At 46.5% G+C, this 16,308-nt stretch overlaps 1 protein-coding gene across 1 annotated transcript in view; it reads right to left on the minus strand.

Moving 5' to 3' along the window:
- TOP2A (DNA topoisomerase II alpha) overlaps window positions 1-13,947 on the minus strand; it is a gene marked incomplete at its 3' end in the record, with an annotated part of 45,632 nt that extends 31,685 nt beyond the window's left edge. The window contains exons 1-6 of the mRNA XM_082272843.1: window positions 13,818-13,947; window positions 4,842-4,997; window positions 3,313-3,403; window positions 2,154-2,217; window positions 1,924-2,069; window positions 1,587-1,684 (exon numbers count right to left, since the gene is read on the minus strand). Coding sequence (XP_082128969.1) covers window positions 1,587-1,684; window positions 1,924-2,069; window positions 2,154-2,217; window positions 3,313-3,403; window positions 4,842-4,997; window positions 13,818-13,838 — 576 coding nt within the window. The 5' untranslated portion in view covers window positions 13,839-13,947. The remainder of the gene's footprint in view (window positions 1-1,586; window positions 1,685-1,923; window positions 2,070-2,153; window positions 2,218-3,312; window positions 3,404-4,841; window positions 4,998-13,817) is intronic.
- Between the last annotated feature and the right edge of the window lie 2,361 nt (window positions 13,948-16,308).

Genomic DNA, 16,308 nt, shown 5'->3' on the forward strand with positions numbered 1-16,308 from the left:
TTACTAGCTCTTTATAAGTGACAAAGTCTTTTTTTGACAATTTCATTAGGTTTATGCAGAGTCGATATCTGCAGTGTTGACTCTTTCAAGACCCCTGCAATTCGCCCTGGCATGCTGTCAATCAACTTCTGGGCCACATCCTGACTGATGGCAGCCAATTCTTGCATAATCAATGCTTGGAGTTTGTCAGAATTGGTGGGATTTTTCTTGTTCACCCGCCTCTTGAGGATTGACCACAAGTTCTCAATGGGATTAAGGCCTGGAGAGTTTCCTGGCCATGGACCCAAAATTTTGATGTTTTGTTCCCCAAGCAACTTCGTTATCACTTTTACCTTATGGCATGGTGCGCCATCATGCTGGAAAAAGGCATTGTTCGTCAAACTGTTGTTGGGAGAAGTTGCTCGGAGGATGTTTTTGTACTATTCTTATTTAAAGGCAACATTGTGAGTGAGCCCTTAGCTGAGAAGCAACCCCACACTTGGATGGTCTCAGGATGCTTTACTGTTGGGCAAGACACAGGACTGATGGCAGCGCTCACCTTTTCTTCTCCGGACAAGGTTTTTTTCCAGATGCACCAAACAATCGGAAAGGGGATTCATCTAAAAAAATTACATAACCCCAGTCCTCAGCAGTCCAATCCCTGTACCTTTTGCAGAATATCAGTCTGTCCCTGATGTTTTTCCTAAAGAGAAGTGGGCATCCTCCAAAAAAGTCTCCACGCACACCTGCCTGCTGTCATTCCTGAGCAAGCTATGCACTGGTGGTGCCCCAATCCTGCAGCTAAATCAACTGTAGGAAACTGTCCTGGTGCTTGCTGGACTTTCTCAGGCGCCCTGAAGCCTTCTTCACAACTGAACTGCTCTACTTGAAGTTCTTGATGATCTGATAAAGGGTTGATTTAGGCGCAATCTTAACTTGCAAATCCCTTTTTGTGCAAAGCAACGATGACTACACATTTCCTTGCAGGTAACCATGGTTAACAGAGGAACAAGGATTTCAAGCACCACCCTCTTTTTAAAGCATCCAGTCTTATTCTAACAATCAGCATTCCCAGCCTTGTCCTTGTCAACACTGACACCTGTGTTAATGGGAGAATCACTGACATGTCAGCTAGTCCTTTTGTGGCAGGACAGACATGCAGTGTGAAATTTTTTATTTTTTTTGGGATCATCATCATTTTCATAGCAAAGAGGCCCTTTGTTATGAAGAGTGATCAGATAAATCGCAATTGCATTCTAGAATATATGCAAATTGCCATCATAAAAACTGAGGCAACAAACTTTGTGAACATAAATATTAGTGTCATTCTCAAAAGTTTTGGCCAGAACTGAATGAAGAAGCCATTTCTGATCTCTGCTTCCAAAATATGAAATTGTCTGTCTACAATGCCAATTTGATGCCTTCAGTATTTTTGCATCATTGACCCAGGGCAAGTACTGTTTACTCATTAGCTACATACTAATTCTGGGCCAATTATTCCAAGCACTTTAGACAGAGGGCCAGTGAAGAACATGCTAGGTCATTAAAAGGCAGCCTGGTTGTTTGTCACTATAGGGAAACATTTATTCAGCCCCTGAGATACATACTTGTTTGAAGACCTTCTTGTACTCTTTACATGCAGTTTCCACTGTAAATTTGGTGCTAAAGATGTTACACAGTTTGGCACCATATCCATTACGACCACCTGAAATAGAGAGAAAAATACCTCATGCAAAGCCGTGCAGATACATAAATTGGGTAAATAAAGTCAAAATCAACCGGGTTACAGACAGCAATAGAAACGTTACAGTTCCTAAACATTTCTCGACTCTATCCAAATACAAGTATAGCATTCTTCCCTAATTTGTAAGAAAAAAAAAAAAAAAGATATTTGTGGAAACAAGAGCAAGATAAGGTGTTCAGACTTCAATTTTTAGCACTCACCAGTAACTTTCTTCTGGTCATCATCATAATTACTGGAGGTCAGCAGTTGTCCAAAAATAAGGGCAGGAACGTAGACCTTCTCCACTTTGTGTTCAACAACAGGAATACCTTTCCCATTATTCCACACACTCACTGTATTGTTCTCACTAGAAGCAAACATAACAAAATGTTAGAATTGTCCCTTTAAATCTGGCAAAATATTCTGCCTTTAAATGCAACATTCTACTTACGGGTCAATAACAATCTTGATGCAGGACATTGTTGGGTCCCTCTGCTTGTTATCAGCAGCATTTACTGAAAAAAAAAAAAAACAACATGCTACCAACAGCCTGATACAATGCAAGAGGACACCATGGCCCTTTGTTTTTTTCTCAAGCCAGACCAATTAAGGATTCATTACTATTGGCTGCAATGAGTTACTGCACAATGTTGCCCACTACTTTAAAGAGGTTGTAAACCCTCAAAACTTTTTTTTTTGCTGCAACCTGAAAGATAAACCCATAATGAGCTAGTATGCATCGCATACTAGCTCATTATGAAATACTTACCCAAGAACGAGCCCCCGCCGTGCTGCCCGCTCACCTGTATGACTTCCGGGATCGCGGCATCCGACCATCTGATTGGCCGGAGCCGCGGTGACGTCACTCCCGCGCACGCGCGCGGGAGCCGACGGTCACGGCACGGGGCTCTGAAGAAACGGCACCAGCGGCCGTTCCTTCAGAGCGCATGCGCCAGTGACGTCACTGGCTGCATGTAAGGTAAATATCTCCTAAACGGTGCATGTTTAGGAGATATTTACAGTACCTATAGGTAAGCCTTAATATAGGCTTACCTATAGGTAAAAGTGTCAGAGGAGGGTTTACTTCCTCTTTAAAAAGGCATACCAGGGCTTGACAAATTTGCTTGGAATCAGCTAAAAGCTAGGAGGCAGTTTTTTTTTTGTAACACAGCTTCATTTTCAAATGACAATCGCTCCGCTGAGCAGTCGGATGACAGGTCCATATCTGCTCCGCTATGCACCGTTCCACTCTCCTTTATGGGCATCGGAAGCCATCCGACGGATGGAAAATAGGATTACCATTTATCCGATTTTGGCCAGCAAGATCAAAATTGGATAGCGGTGGGTGTCAGCAGATGTCCGTTGACATCTGCCGCTCCTTAGAGGAGACTGGAGGGTCCGACCAGGTGAAAAACTGATAGGCAGACCTAAATCGGACAGCCCATGTGAAAGGGGCCTTCGACTGTGTTTCGCATGGGGACAAGACACCTGCCGCAGTGTAGCACAGGCGCCAGCCTGCTAATTCTAGTCGCTGATGCGACCCGGCGCAGGGGTTTGTTGAGCCCTGAAGTATACAATACCAAAACATCAAATGTGTGATGAAAACTCACCTAAGATTTCATCAAAGATTTTATACAAGCCAGGAACAAATGTCACTTCTCTGCAGTTTAGGCCGACTTCTTCATCAAACACCCACATTTGCTGGAAAGAAATTAAACATTTACTTAATTCACAAGCCACATCTTTTCTTAAAAGGAGTGTTTCGTTTTTCTTTTCCTTTCTTCAAAAATCATACTTGCCTAGGTGGATCCTGCATATGGCCCCCCGCCGGCTCAAAGACTGAGAACGGATTGATCAAGGACTGCCAATCACTTGATTCTCAGAGCTCCGTAAGCAGTGCTGGTGACTGTCGGGCCCCGGCTCTCTATTCTGCAACCCCCCTGCCATCGCTGGGCTGTGGAGGGGGCAGGAGTGGCCAGCTCAGGCCCTCAGTGGTTGCCAGGTGATGGTCCAGAGCTGTGGGCAGATCCCCACTTTACTGTTGCAATCTTGCCCCAGCCTGGACCCGCGTCAGCTGACAACGAGCTTCAGCTCAACGTCTGCTGAAAACAGGTCACAGGAGTGCAGAACGACCTGCACTCCTGTGAGCCACAGGAGAAGTACAGCCAAACAAGCTTTGGCTGTACTTCTAACATTGGATAGATTATGAACCATTTTAAACCCTTAGGTGACATTTCCCTTCATTTCATACCCAAAGAAAAAAAAAACAAGGGATACAAAATACTTTCCCATTATATTTGTCAGAAAATAAATCTACATTGGAAAACAACTGAATCATTGGGATGTCCCACCACTTTCTGTCCCAGTGCCTATTGAAAAGATGTCAGAGGCTCCCGTACACACGCACAGATTGTCGGCCGTAAATTGTCGGCCAACGTCTGATCGGCCGATTGTAGGCTTGTTAGTATGATGCTTCCGACAACCAACTGCGAATTTTCGGCCCAAAAAAATCTGGTGTGCAGGCTATAAAATTTTTGTTGGCCAACAACAGAACGGCCGATTGTTCCTCAGTCAGTACAGATTTCGGCAGACAAAAATCAGATGAGCAAGACTGGGCATGCTCAGAGAAGAAAAAACACACGAAAAGTCAACCATCACATGACATCACTTCTGAAGTTGGTTTTTGTTGGCCAACAAAAGTCCAGTGGAAGTCTAGAGCACATTTCAACCAACAAACACCACTAGACAAAAGACGGCCGATCGGTTGGCCAAACAATCTGTGTGTGTACGAGGCTTAATTCTTCCCCATCTGGGTACCAAGCCATGTCTAACGAAGATATTTACATGCCTCTACAATTTATGTACTAAGAATAAGAAAGGAATCGTTCTAATGCCAATCGTTCGTATTTCTGAATTGCAAGATTCTCTGGAGATCTACATGCAACTCCAAGAAACCAAAAAGTTAGTGACTAGGATTTCTCCAATTCCATCCTCACTACACCAAAAAGCTTGTAGCCTTTCTCTGTTAGTTAAGATGCAGCGTGCGCCCTTGTATAAACTGCACCACAAGTAATGGCAAACAAAAACCCAATGGATCTTCCATCCCCCCTATCAGAATAAATGGTCTTCTTTCGCTTACCTGCGTAACAGGCTCTACAGAGCCAATGTAGGTATCTGGACGGAGCAATATATGCTCCAACTGGGTCTTCTTCTGATAAATGCGTTCTACAGAAAGGCGTCTGTCATCACCTTTCTTCACCTTCTGCACCGCAGTCTTGTTCTCATCAAAGAGAGGCTGAAAGAACCACAAAATCATAGATATTACAATATTTGCAGAGTACAAATGCATTACTAAAACAGGATGCTTTTTTGTTCCCCCCTTAATTTTACAGAGGGGTATTAAAATGTTCCGAAACCCAGGAGCCTGCATTCACTTTATCTGGTCACCCACAGTACATGGAAATGCAATTTTTTTTTGCCTATGAAGCTTATGCATTTATTTGATCTTCTCATTAGAGAAATGGTGACCGCCATTACCAATTTTCTGAAAATGCCAGCTGCACTTTGTCACTTACCTCCAACAAGACAACAGGTCAGTCATCACATGACTTGATTGGCTTTGCTGCATACTTGTTTCAAGCCAGAGGCAGACAGGTAACTAACATGTTCAGGTGGCAGGAAATGGGAGACTTTATTAAAACCTGCCATGAAAGATTTCCAAAGTGTTTCAGCCCCTGTTCACACCAGCGCAATTAGATATGTAATTTGACATGTCAAATCACATCCTTCTGCCGGCAATGGCACTGTCCCAATTGGTCCGATGCCAACTTCGCGGCGCTGCACTGATTTCCAAAAGTAGTTGTTGCACTACTTTTGGGGCGCTTTCAACAGACATCTGTGCATGAACCCGCACAGATGTCATGCCAATCACCCCTGAACTCGCACGATTTCCAACCTGCGTTCAGTGTGAATATACCCTCAAATACATTCATGTTTGGTTTGACATTTCGTAAATAGCTCCTCTGAAACTATCTGCAACATCCCCCTTCTGACCTTATCGCAGAAAGTGGCCATCACTTCAGCTGTTTGCATGTCCGAGCTCATGGCTCTTTCCGGTAACTCCATTTGGCGTTGCACAAGGACAAGGTGGTTCTTTGTCCAGGGCAATCATTTTTGCCAAAAGGGGTGTCAGCCTTCCATCTTAACGAAGATGTAGTTTTGCACTGTGTCAATGTCCCTCACCAGGGAGAAGTGTCTGTTAATTGCCTGGATGTGGTCAGGGCTATTAGACTTTTCCTTTCAACTACTGCTTCTATTTGGAAGTCTAGTGCACTGTTCATCATTCTGGAAGGTCCTAGACAAAGTCAAGCCGCCCTGTCTTCCACCTTTTCAAGATGGATATATAGAACGGTGATCCAAGCGTATGTTCTTGCAGGCCGCAAGGCTCCATTCAATTACTGTATATTCTACCAGGGCACCGAGCATGTCCTGGGCTTTTCACTTTTCTGCTTCTGATGTACAGGTTTGGAAGGCAGCCATTTGGTCTTCAGGTCATACCATTTACCAAGTTTTATAAAATTGACGAAGCTGCCTTGGCAGATGCCAGATTTGGCTGGAAAGTTTTGCCAGCAGCAGTTTGAGTTCTGCCTGGGATTGGTTCTCTGTTCTATTTAGAAGGTACTCCAGGTGGGAGGATGCAATTCACAGTCGGCATTGCGACCTGGATTTTGTTGAGCCCTGCACCTAGCTAGTAATCCTACAAACCCAGTGCTGCAAACTAACAGATAACTGTGTGAGTGTGTGTGTGTTTAAAAAATAATTAATTAAATTACAAGAATTTGATGCAGTTTGAACTAATTTAATGCATATAAATTGGTATTACCACACTTTAGGCAGAAAACATACAACTCCGTTCTTTCATGTGTTGGGCTTGCAGGGCTTTGGTCACCACCAGAGGGCCACACCTTGGGCATGCTTTTAGTTCTAAGTTGCACCTAGGGTCCTGCTCTTGAAGGTGGCAGCATCAATCCCATCCATGAAGAAGTTCAGCTGTATCCTTCAAGAGATTTTACAGATACAAAAATCCCAATTTTACCCTCACACTACACTAAGATGTATATGCCCTATATCAGGGGTCAGCTACCCCTCAATTGCAGGCAGGTGATGGGTAGAATGCGTTTGCATCCCTGCCTCGTTGAACCTCAGCCTAAAGTTGTCCTCCCCAACCTGAGACTCAGGGAAACAACGAGCCTGAGAATACTGTGCTAATCCCCGCCGTCTTGTCTCTCCTGTCCATCCCAGGAGCTTGTGTGAGATTGATGGGAGAGGAGGGGCAGTAGGGATCAGTGCACCAGAACGGATAGATCTGTCACAGCAGATTCCTTGTGTCGCCCTGCATGTGGAGGAAACTGCTACTGTACCATAAACCAGTGCTCTACTTACCCCCCTGATGGGGGAGAGACTGGACAAGACCCAGTACCATAAACCAGTGCTCTACTTACCCCCCTGATGGGGGAGAGACTGGACAGGACCCAGTACCATAAACCAGTGCTCTACTTACCCCCCTGATGGGGGGAGAGACTGGACAAGACCCAGTACCATAAACCAGTGCTCTACTTACCCCCCTGATGGGGGAGAGACTGGACAGGACCCAGTACCATAAACCAGTGCTCTACTTACCCCCCTGATGGGGGGAGAGACTGGACAAGACCCAGTACCATAAACCAGTGCTCTACTTACCCCCCTGATGGGGGAGAGACTGGACAGGACCCAGTACCATAAACCAGTGCTCTACTTACCCCCCTGATGGGGGAGAGACTGGACCCAGTACCATAAACCAGTGCTCTACTTACCCCCCTGATGGGGGGAGAGACTGGACAGGACCCAGTACCATAAACCAGTGCTCTACTTACCCCCTGATGGGGGGGGGGGGGGGGGGGGACTGGACAGGACCCAGTACCATAAACCGGTGCTCTACTACTTACCCCCCTGATTGGGGGGGGGGGGGGGGGGGGAATTGGACAGGACCCAGCATGTAGTAGCTGAGTGGTGGATCTCAGAAGACAATGCCAGGCCTAAATTTTCTCAGTGAGTGGCCCTGCTGTCCCCGCTCACATTTCACTTTTGCCAAACATTTCAGCCAAATAATCACTGCATCCAATCAGCTGTATGCAGCCATTATGAGGGAGACTTTTAATAAATATCAAATGACTGCAATATTTTATTTTCAACAAATAGTTTTTGTGTCGGTTCTCACATGTGATTCAGAGCACACTGATCTGCAAAGCACTTGCCATGTCTGTGCATTACGAACTCAGCCATACAGATTGTATGGCTGAATTCCCAATGCATTCGGACCAAAGTCGCACAGGACCTTTTTTTGTTCTGCACCAGAATCAGATTGTATGGGTGTTCAAACCTATGCGATCCGATTCATGTCCAAACTGACAGTTCGCACTGCATTATGCAAACTGATCTAGGGGTGTCGTTCATTCTGTATTGATATCCCCAGTGATTTGCAAATGGCAGTGTTAACTGCCTGCGAGTCGAGTGCGATGCGCAAATCCGCTGTGGGTTCCTGCATCACATACGTGTGAACCGGGACTCAATGTCCTTGTTTTGCATCTTTGTTTCTGAACTCCCATCTATAAGCATGCACAACAGTGGCACCTATACATCACCGCTCTGGACCAGATTCCTGATGGTGACAACGTGGAACAAATCTGTGCAAAGAGAAACAGCGTTGTCCCCTACAGTCCCGAGCAGCGGTGCATTGCACAATGCAACTGAGAGACTGAGATCAAGCATTGTTACTCCATAGCCAATGTCTGCAACTGAGTCTGGTCACCCTGGTATTATACAGGATGTATAGATTGCCAACAGTTTGCATAGTGCTTTGCCAACTGGCATAACCAGTGTCTGCACTTTGGAGACAAGGAATGGGGGCTGTTACATTCCCCCCATTATCATACAGGCTTGATATGTCATCTACAGTTTGCCCAGCTTTACAAAATGGCATAACTAGTGTCTGCAAATGGGACACGGGGAATGAACGTTGTCACCCCATAACCAGAATCAAAATCTTGTATAATGGGGTGACAACAGATTACACACACAGCAATAGGATAACCAGTGTCTGCAGCTGGGAGGCCGAGGTCAAGCATCGTCACCCCACAACCAGCATCTACAACTGGGAATAAAAGGATTGAGCGCTGTCATCAACAGTGTCAGACCAGCTAATGCTCCTTTTTGTATAGAATATCCAGCAGGTCAGTTCTTATTCTAATAGTTGTTCCCCCGTCTCCACATACAGGCACTCTCATGGGGATGTCATTTTTAGGAAGAAAGGAGAACCCACATAGCGTAAATCCATAAAATTTGACACGATTATTTAAAAACCATTCTATGACTCATATTATCTACCCGACACTAAGGCTACATTCACACCTGAGCGTAGCGTTTTTCGCGCGTTTTTTACCGCGATTTTACCGCGATTTTTGTGCAGGCGTTTTTAGATTCAATAGAGATCAATGGAAAACGCCTGTAATCTGCCCAAAAAGAAGCTCATGTACTTTTTTGAGCGTTGGGCGTTTTGTATACAGCTTCAAAACACTCAGATGTGAACAGGGGCCATTGAAATGAATAGGATTTGTCTTGTTGGGCGTTTTGAGAGCTGATCCTAGAGCAGAAAAACGCCCCAAAACGCCTACATGTGAACGGAGCCTAAGGATTCAAGCGGAATTGTTACAATGTATCCTTACTCCTGGCAGACTGGCACTCCCGGCTTCAAAGTCACAGGCGGAGGTGATAAGGATACATTGTAACGATTCTGCTTGAATCCTTAGTGCCGGTTCACACTACTCCGACTTGTCAGGCGACCAAGTTGTGCTCCATTCTGTGCAATGGGAACCGTTCTAATAGGAGCGACTCCAGTCGCTCCGACTTAGAAAAAGGTTCCTGCACTACTTTTGGCCGAAGCGACTTGCATTGACTTCCATTATGTGAAATCAGTGCAAGCCGCGCCGAAGTTGCGGTGCACAGCGACTTATTCAAGTCGCCCCGAAGTCGTGTCGCCATAGGGTGAACCGACTCTTAGCCCCCGTTCACACTGAGGCGACCTGTCAGGCAACCTGGTCGCCTGACAGGTCGCCTTCCATAGAGAAGCTGCGGATCCGTTCTAATAGGAGCGACACAAGTCACTCCGACTTAGAAAAAGGGTCCGGAGCTTCTTTGGGGTGACCCGGAGCGACCTGCATAGACTTCAATGTTATGAAGTCCGTGCCGGCCGCTCCGAGGTCGTGGGGCGAGCCGCGACCTATGAGGTCGCCCAGCAAAGTCGGGTCGCTGCAATGTGAACGGGGCCTTAGTGTCGGGTAGACACTTGTATAATGTGAGTCATAGAATTGTTTTTAAATAATCGTGTCAAGTTTTATGGATTTACGCTATATGGGTTCTCCCTTCTTCCTAAAAATTATATCCCCATGAGAGTGCCTGTGGAACAACTATTAGAATAAGAAGCGACCTGCTGGATATTCTGTACAAAAAGGCGCATTAGCTGGTTTATCATTTTAGCAGCCACTCCATCTGGTGAGTCAGTTCAGGTGATCGGTGAAAGGATCACACAGGGTGTTTTGCGCTAGTTTGTTTACAGAAGAATTTGCACAGTGATCTATACACTTTTTGAACATTTATCTTGGACTTTATACAATATGGGATATTGGTTATGAATTTTTGGATCACTTTAATAGGTTATTTAATTTTAGATTCACAGTACATGCTCCTTATGCATGATATGAATTTACAAGTATTGATTATTTTTATTGGCTCTTATAGGTTATATTTACTTTATTGCACATATTCTATTTCAGATCATTTAGAATATTGTTGCAAAAATTGTTTCACTCAGGGCCGGCGCACCCGTTAGGCGAACTAGGCAGCCGCATAGGGCGCACTGCTGCCTAGGGGTGCAGCCACAGCCCACTGACTTTGTTAGCCTGGCTGGGAAAAACGAGGGGCCATACACAGGGCTATGGCACTGACTGACTGCAGAGAAAGCAGCAGCTGTGGAGGCCTGTCATGGCTGTTGCATAGGAGGTCAGCAGCAGCTCAGACTGAGGAGGGCACATCGGAGGTGGTGGAGTAGGCGGGCATGTGGCCAGCGGAGGAGGCGGGCACAGCTGGGTCAGTGGAGGCGGGCAGGAGGTCAGCGGAGAAGGCGGGACTCTGAATGTCTGCTCTCTTATCCTGTCACCTGCATGGCTCTAGGCAAGACCAACGACACCCTGACCGCACCCCCCAGCAGGTGGGCGGGCGAGGACCCCCACAGGTTGGGAGTGTTAGTCTTGCCTAGGGCACAAAATAGTTATGCCCCGGCCCTTGTTGCACTAGTACTTTGAAGCGGAGTTCCAGTCTCCTAGCCAGAATTAACCTAATCACATCATTGAGATCCTTGTAGTTCCCCTGTGATGGATGGCAGCAACACTGTGATGGCAGCACTTTGATGGGGCAATGTGATGGCAGCACTGTGATGGATGGCAGCAGCACTGTGATGGCAGCACTTTGATGGGGCAATGTGATGGTGCAATTTTTTGGGGGCACTGTGATGGATGGCAGCACTGATTGGGGCACTGTGATGGATGGCAGCACAATGGATGGCAGCACTGTGATGGGGGCATTGTGATGGATGTGGGTACTGTGATGTGAAGCTGCCGTCGCTATGGAAACCCGACTATGCCGATCGCAATCTACAGTACATGCGTGATTGCCAGGTGCATTCTGGGTAGCCAGCTTGCACTGGAAGCAGGAAGAAGAAGGACACAGCAGCTTCCACAGCGGCTTCAGATGCCCACATTGGAGATGGCCGCGCTCAGACAGCATTTTTAAAAGTAAGAATTTGAATACAATCCAATACTGTACAACTTCTAAATCTGAGAATAGTGGTACTGTAAAGGGCGATTGATTAGTAATAAAGGGGTATTTTTATTTAAAAAAAGTATTTTTCGGCCGGAACGCCGCTTTAAGCTCCCCCAATAGTGGTTTACAACCATTGAGGACCTTGGCGCTTGATCTTTATTGTTTACAGTTCTATTGGGAGACTGGGATGGAGCACTGTCACCTCTCATGATTATTAAACAATTATACAGGATTTTTAGAGTGCTAACAGATTGCAAAGAGCAATCCAAAATGGAATAACCAGGGACACAGATCTGGTGGTCTCACCCGGAACCCTCATCTGCAGTATCAGGACGTGAGCGTTGTCACCCCGCAACCATCATCTACAATCTCACGCCGGGAGCGTTGTCACCCCGCAACCCTTATCTAAACACAATGGGAGCGCTGTCACCCCGCAACCATCATCTACAATCGCACGGCGGGAGCGTTGTCACCCTGCAATCATCTACAATCGCACACGATGTCACCCCACAACCATCATCTACAATCGCACGGCGGGAGCGTTGTCACCCCGCAATCATCATCTACAATCGCACACGATGTCACCCCGCAACCCTCATCTACAATCGCACGCCGGGAGCGTTGTCGCCCCGCAACCATCATCTACAATCGCACGCCGGGAGCGTTGTCACCCCGCCACCGTCATCTACAATCGCACGCCGGGAGCGTTGTCACCCCGCCATCTACAGTCTCACGCCGGGAGCGTTGTCACCCCGCCACCGTCATCTACAGTCTCACGCCGGGAGCGTTGTCACCCCGCAACCATCATCTATATTCTCACGCCAGAAGCGTTGTCACCCCGCAACCATCATCTACAGTTTCACGCCGGGAGCGTTGTCACCCCGCAACCATCATCTATATTCTCACGACGGGAGCGTTGTCACCCCGCAACCATCATCTACAGTCTCACGCCGGGAGCGTTGTCACCCCGCAACCATCATCTACAGTCTCACGCCGGGAGCGTTGTCACCCCGCAACCATCATCTATATTCTCACGACGGGAGCGTTGTCACCCCGCAACTATCATCTACGAATCGCACGACGGGAGCGTTGTCACCCCGCCACCGTCATCTACAATCGCACGCCGGGAGCGTTGTCACCCCGCAACCATCATCTACATTTGCACAACGGGAGCGTTGTCACCCCGCAATCATCATCTACAATCGCACGCGATGTCACCCCGCAACCCTCATCTACAATCGCACGTCGGGAGCGTTGTCACTCCGCAACCATCATCTACAATCGCACGACGGGAGCGTTGTCACCCCGCCACCGTCATCTACAATCTCACGATGGGAGCGTTGTCACCCCGCAACTATCATCTACATTCGCACAACGGGAGCGTTGTCACCCCGCAATCATCATCTACAATCGCACGCGATGTCACCCCGCAACCCTCATCTACAATCGCACGCCGGGAGCGTTGTCACTCCGCAACCATCATCTACAATCGCACGACGGGAGCGTTGTCACCCCGCCACCGTCATCTACAATCTCACGATGGGAGCGTTGTCACCCCGCAACTATCATCTACATTCGCACAACGGGAGCGTTGTCACCCCGCAACCATCATGTACAATCGCACGGCGGGAGCGTTGTCACCCCGCCACCATCATCTACAATCGCACGCCGGGAGCGTTGTCACCCCGCAATCATCATCTACAATCGCACACGATGTCACCCCGCAACCATCTACAATCGCACACGATGTCATCCCGCAACCATAATCTACAATCGCACGATGGGAGAGGTGTCACCCCACAACCATCATCTACAGTCTCACAAAGGATTGTTGTCATCCAATTATTATAGAGGATTTATATAGCCTTAGAGTGCTCTGAGCATTACACAATGGGACACCCAGCATGTGCAATCAGGAGACGTTGCTGGAGCGTTGTCACCCTACAACCAATGACTGATCAGGTCTTATGTCGGGGTTCCCCCGCACTTTTTATAATGAATCATTTGATTGGCCAGAGATAAATGAGTCTATTTAGGATTTGTCCCTGATTGCATTATACGGGGATACGAGGACTGCCATGACCTCCAATATTTATCCCTGTGATCGGCAATGTAGATACCTGCTGCGTTTAAAGTTAAAGAACTCCCGTCCCCGCACATTGCATTATTCCCTTCCCCGCACCGGGATCCCAGCTGTACTCACTCTCAGCGGTTCGGTCTCCATGGCTAACGCAATCTCCCGAACAAAGCACACCCGACAACAGAAAGCACCGACCGGCTCCACGCGACTCCCAGTCCTATACTGAGCGCGGACCGTTACCGCACCAACTTCAAAACCCCTCCAACCCGCCTAAACCCGACAACCAATCCGCCGCTAATCCGGCCATTGAATTCTCCAATCACACTTCTGAGGGCGGAGCTGGGTATGAATTCCCCAATCGGTGCGCATTTCATGACAATAGTTAAAGTGTACGAGAACCGACCAATCGGCAATGGGGGGAGGGATTAGTTAGTGATGGATGGGCCAATGAGATTGAAATCTTTGTGTTTTCATTCCCCCTCCTAATGTATTTAGAAGTCCGATCGGTTACATTCAAATACAAGTACATCCATGTTTTCCATAAATCGTTCCTCTCTGTCTGTAGTGTGTGTGTGCAGATGGCATGCATGCAGGGAGCTCTTTATTCTATGATTTATGTGTCATCAGAATTTCTGGCCAGCTGTTATGTTGCAGCATGGTGTACCTGTGTGCAATGTGGGCATACTGCATAGCTCCCCCCAACTGTCCCTCATTTCCAGGGACTGTCCCTGATTTGGAACAATCTCCCTCTGTCCCTCTTTGCTCCTCCTGTGTCCCTCATTTTGGTCTGATCTATATAGTTGTATATATAATGCACTACTTATCTCAAACTTTCTAAAACTGAGCTCATCATTTTTCTTCCAGCCCTCCCGACTTCTCCATCAAGATCAACAATACAACCATCAATCCCTCCCCTCATTCCAGGATACCAGGTGTATTCCTGGACTCTGACTTGTCTTTTCAGCCCTAAATCCAATCACTGTCCAAATCTTGCAGACGTCACTTCCGAAAATATCTCCAAAATACGCCCCTTTCCAACCGTTGACATCACTAAGCAACCTATTCACCCCCCTGTCATCTCTCACCTTGACTAATGTAACTCCCTTCTCATTGGCCAACCTCTCCACAACAGCTATCCCCTCTTCAGTCTATCATGAATGCCACTGCCAGACTCATCCACCTTACCAACCGTTCAGTGTCTGCCACACCTCTCTGCCAATCCCTCCACTGGCTTCCGATTGCCCAATGAATAAAGTTAAAACGATAACATACAAAGTCATTTACAATTCTGCCCTGAGCTACATCACCAATCTTATCTCCAAATACCACCCAAACAGTCCTCTCCGCTCCTTCCAGGACCTTCTGCTCTCTAGCTCGTCCTCCCATGCTTGTCACAAGGACTTCTTCAGAGCCTCTCCCATCCTCTGGAACTCACTACCCCAATCTGTTATCTCCTACTCTGTGCACTTTTAGGCAATCCTAAACTAATCTCTTCAGGGAGGTCTATCCTGCCTTCAGCTAACAACCAAATCTTCTACTTTCCTCATCAGTCCATCCCTTTACAGTCACTACATTTAGTACATGTATATGCTGTACCAGCCCCTCCCTATTAGATTGTAAGCTCATGTGAGCAGGGTTCTTCTAACCCTCTTGTTTTGAATTGTACTGTTGATGTGCTGTCTCCCTTTATATTGTAAAGCACTGCGCAAACTGTTGGCGCTATATAAATTCTGTATAATAATTATAATAATCTATCAAAAAGTGTTTTCCAGATCTAAAACTTTCATCCAATTGATAACTGTTGCATTTGTAAACTTCAAAAGCCAATATAAAGGAATAGCAGTGATAAAACAAAAAACACCTGTGAGTTTCTCCCATTTTTTTGTATAATTCTCCTTTAAGGGGGCATGGCAGGGGGTGTGTCTTATGGCTACATACTTTTGCTAAAAGGTGTCGCTAAATCCCATCTCAAAAAGGTGGGAGGTATGCCTGTGTCAGGTGAAAAGTTGCTCCTATGAGAAAGTTTGGTCACAATATCTAGGCTATCTGTGGGACCCAATGTGATATAAAAAAATGACAAAAATTTCACTGATATCAAAAACATGAAAAATAAAAAAAAGATAAATTTACCTCTCCAGCATGTTAAAAATGACAAGGTTGTCTACCATCATACCCGTCCAACTGCTTCTGAGGTTGCCCAGATTTGGGCAATATGAAACATACAGTGCTTTGCGAAAGTATTCGGCCCCCTTGAACTTTTCGACCTTTTGCCACATTTCAGGCTTCAAACATAAAGATATAAAACTGTAATTTTTTGTGAAGAATCAACAACAAGTGGGACACAATCATGAAGTGGAACGAAATTTATTTAATATTTCAAACTTTTTTAACAAATAAAAAACTAAAAAAATTGGGCGTGCAAAATTATTCAGCCCCCTTAAGTAAATACTTTGTAGCGCCACCTTTTGCTGTGATTACAGCCGTAAGTCGCTTGGGGTATGTCTCTATCAGTTTTACACATCGAGACTGACATTTTTTCCCATTCCTCCTTGCAAAACAGCTTGAGCTCAGTGAGGTTGGATGGAGAGCGTTTGTGAACAGCAATTTTCAGTTC

This window comes from Pelophylax lessonae, assembly GCF_965119305.1.
Source record: "Pelophylax lessonae genome assembly, chromosome: 11".
Classification (NCBI taxonomy): Eukaryota; Metazoa; Chordata; class Amphibia; order Anura; family Ranidae; genus Pelophylax; species Pelophylax lessonae.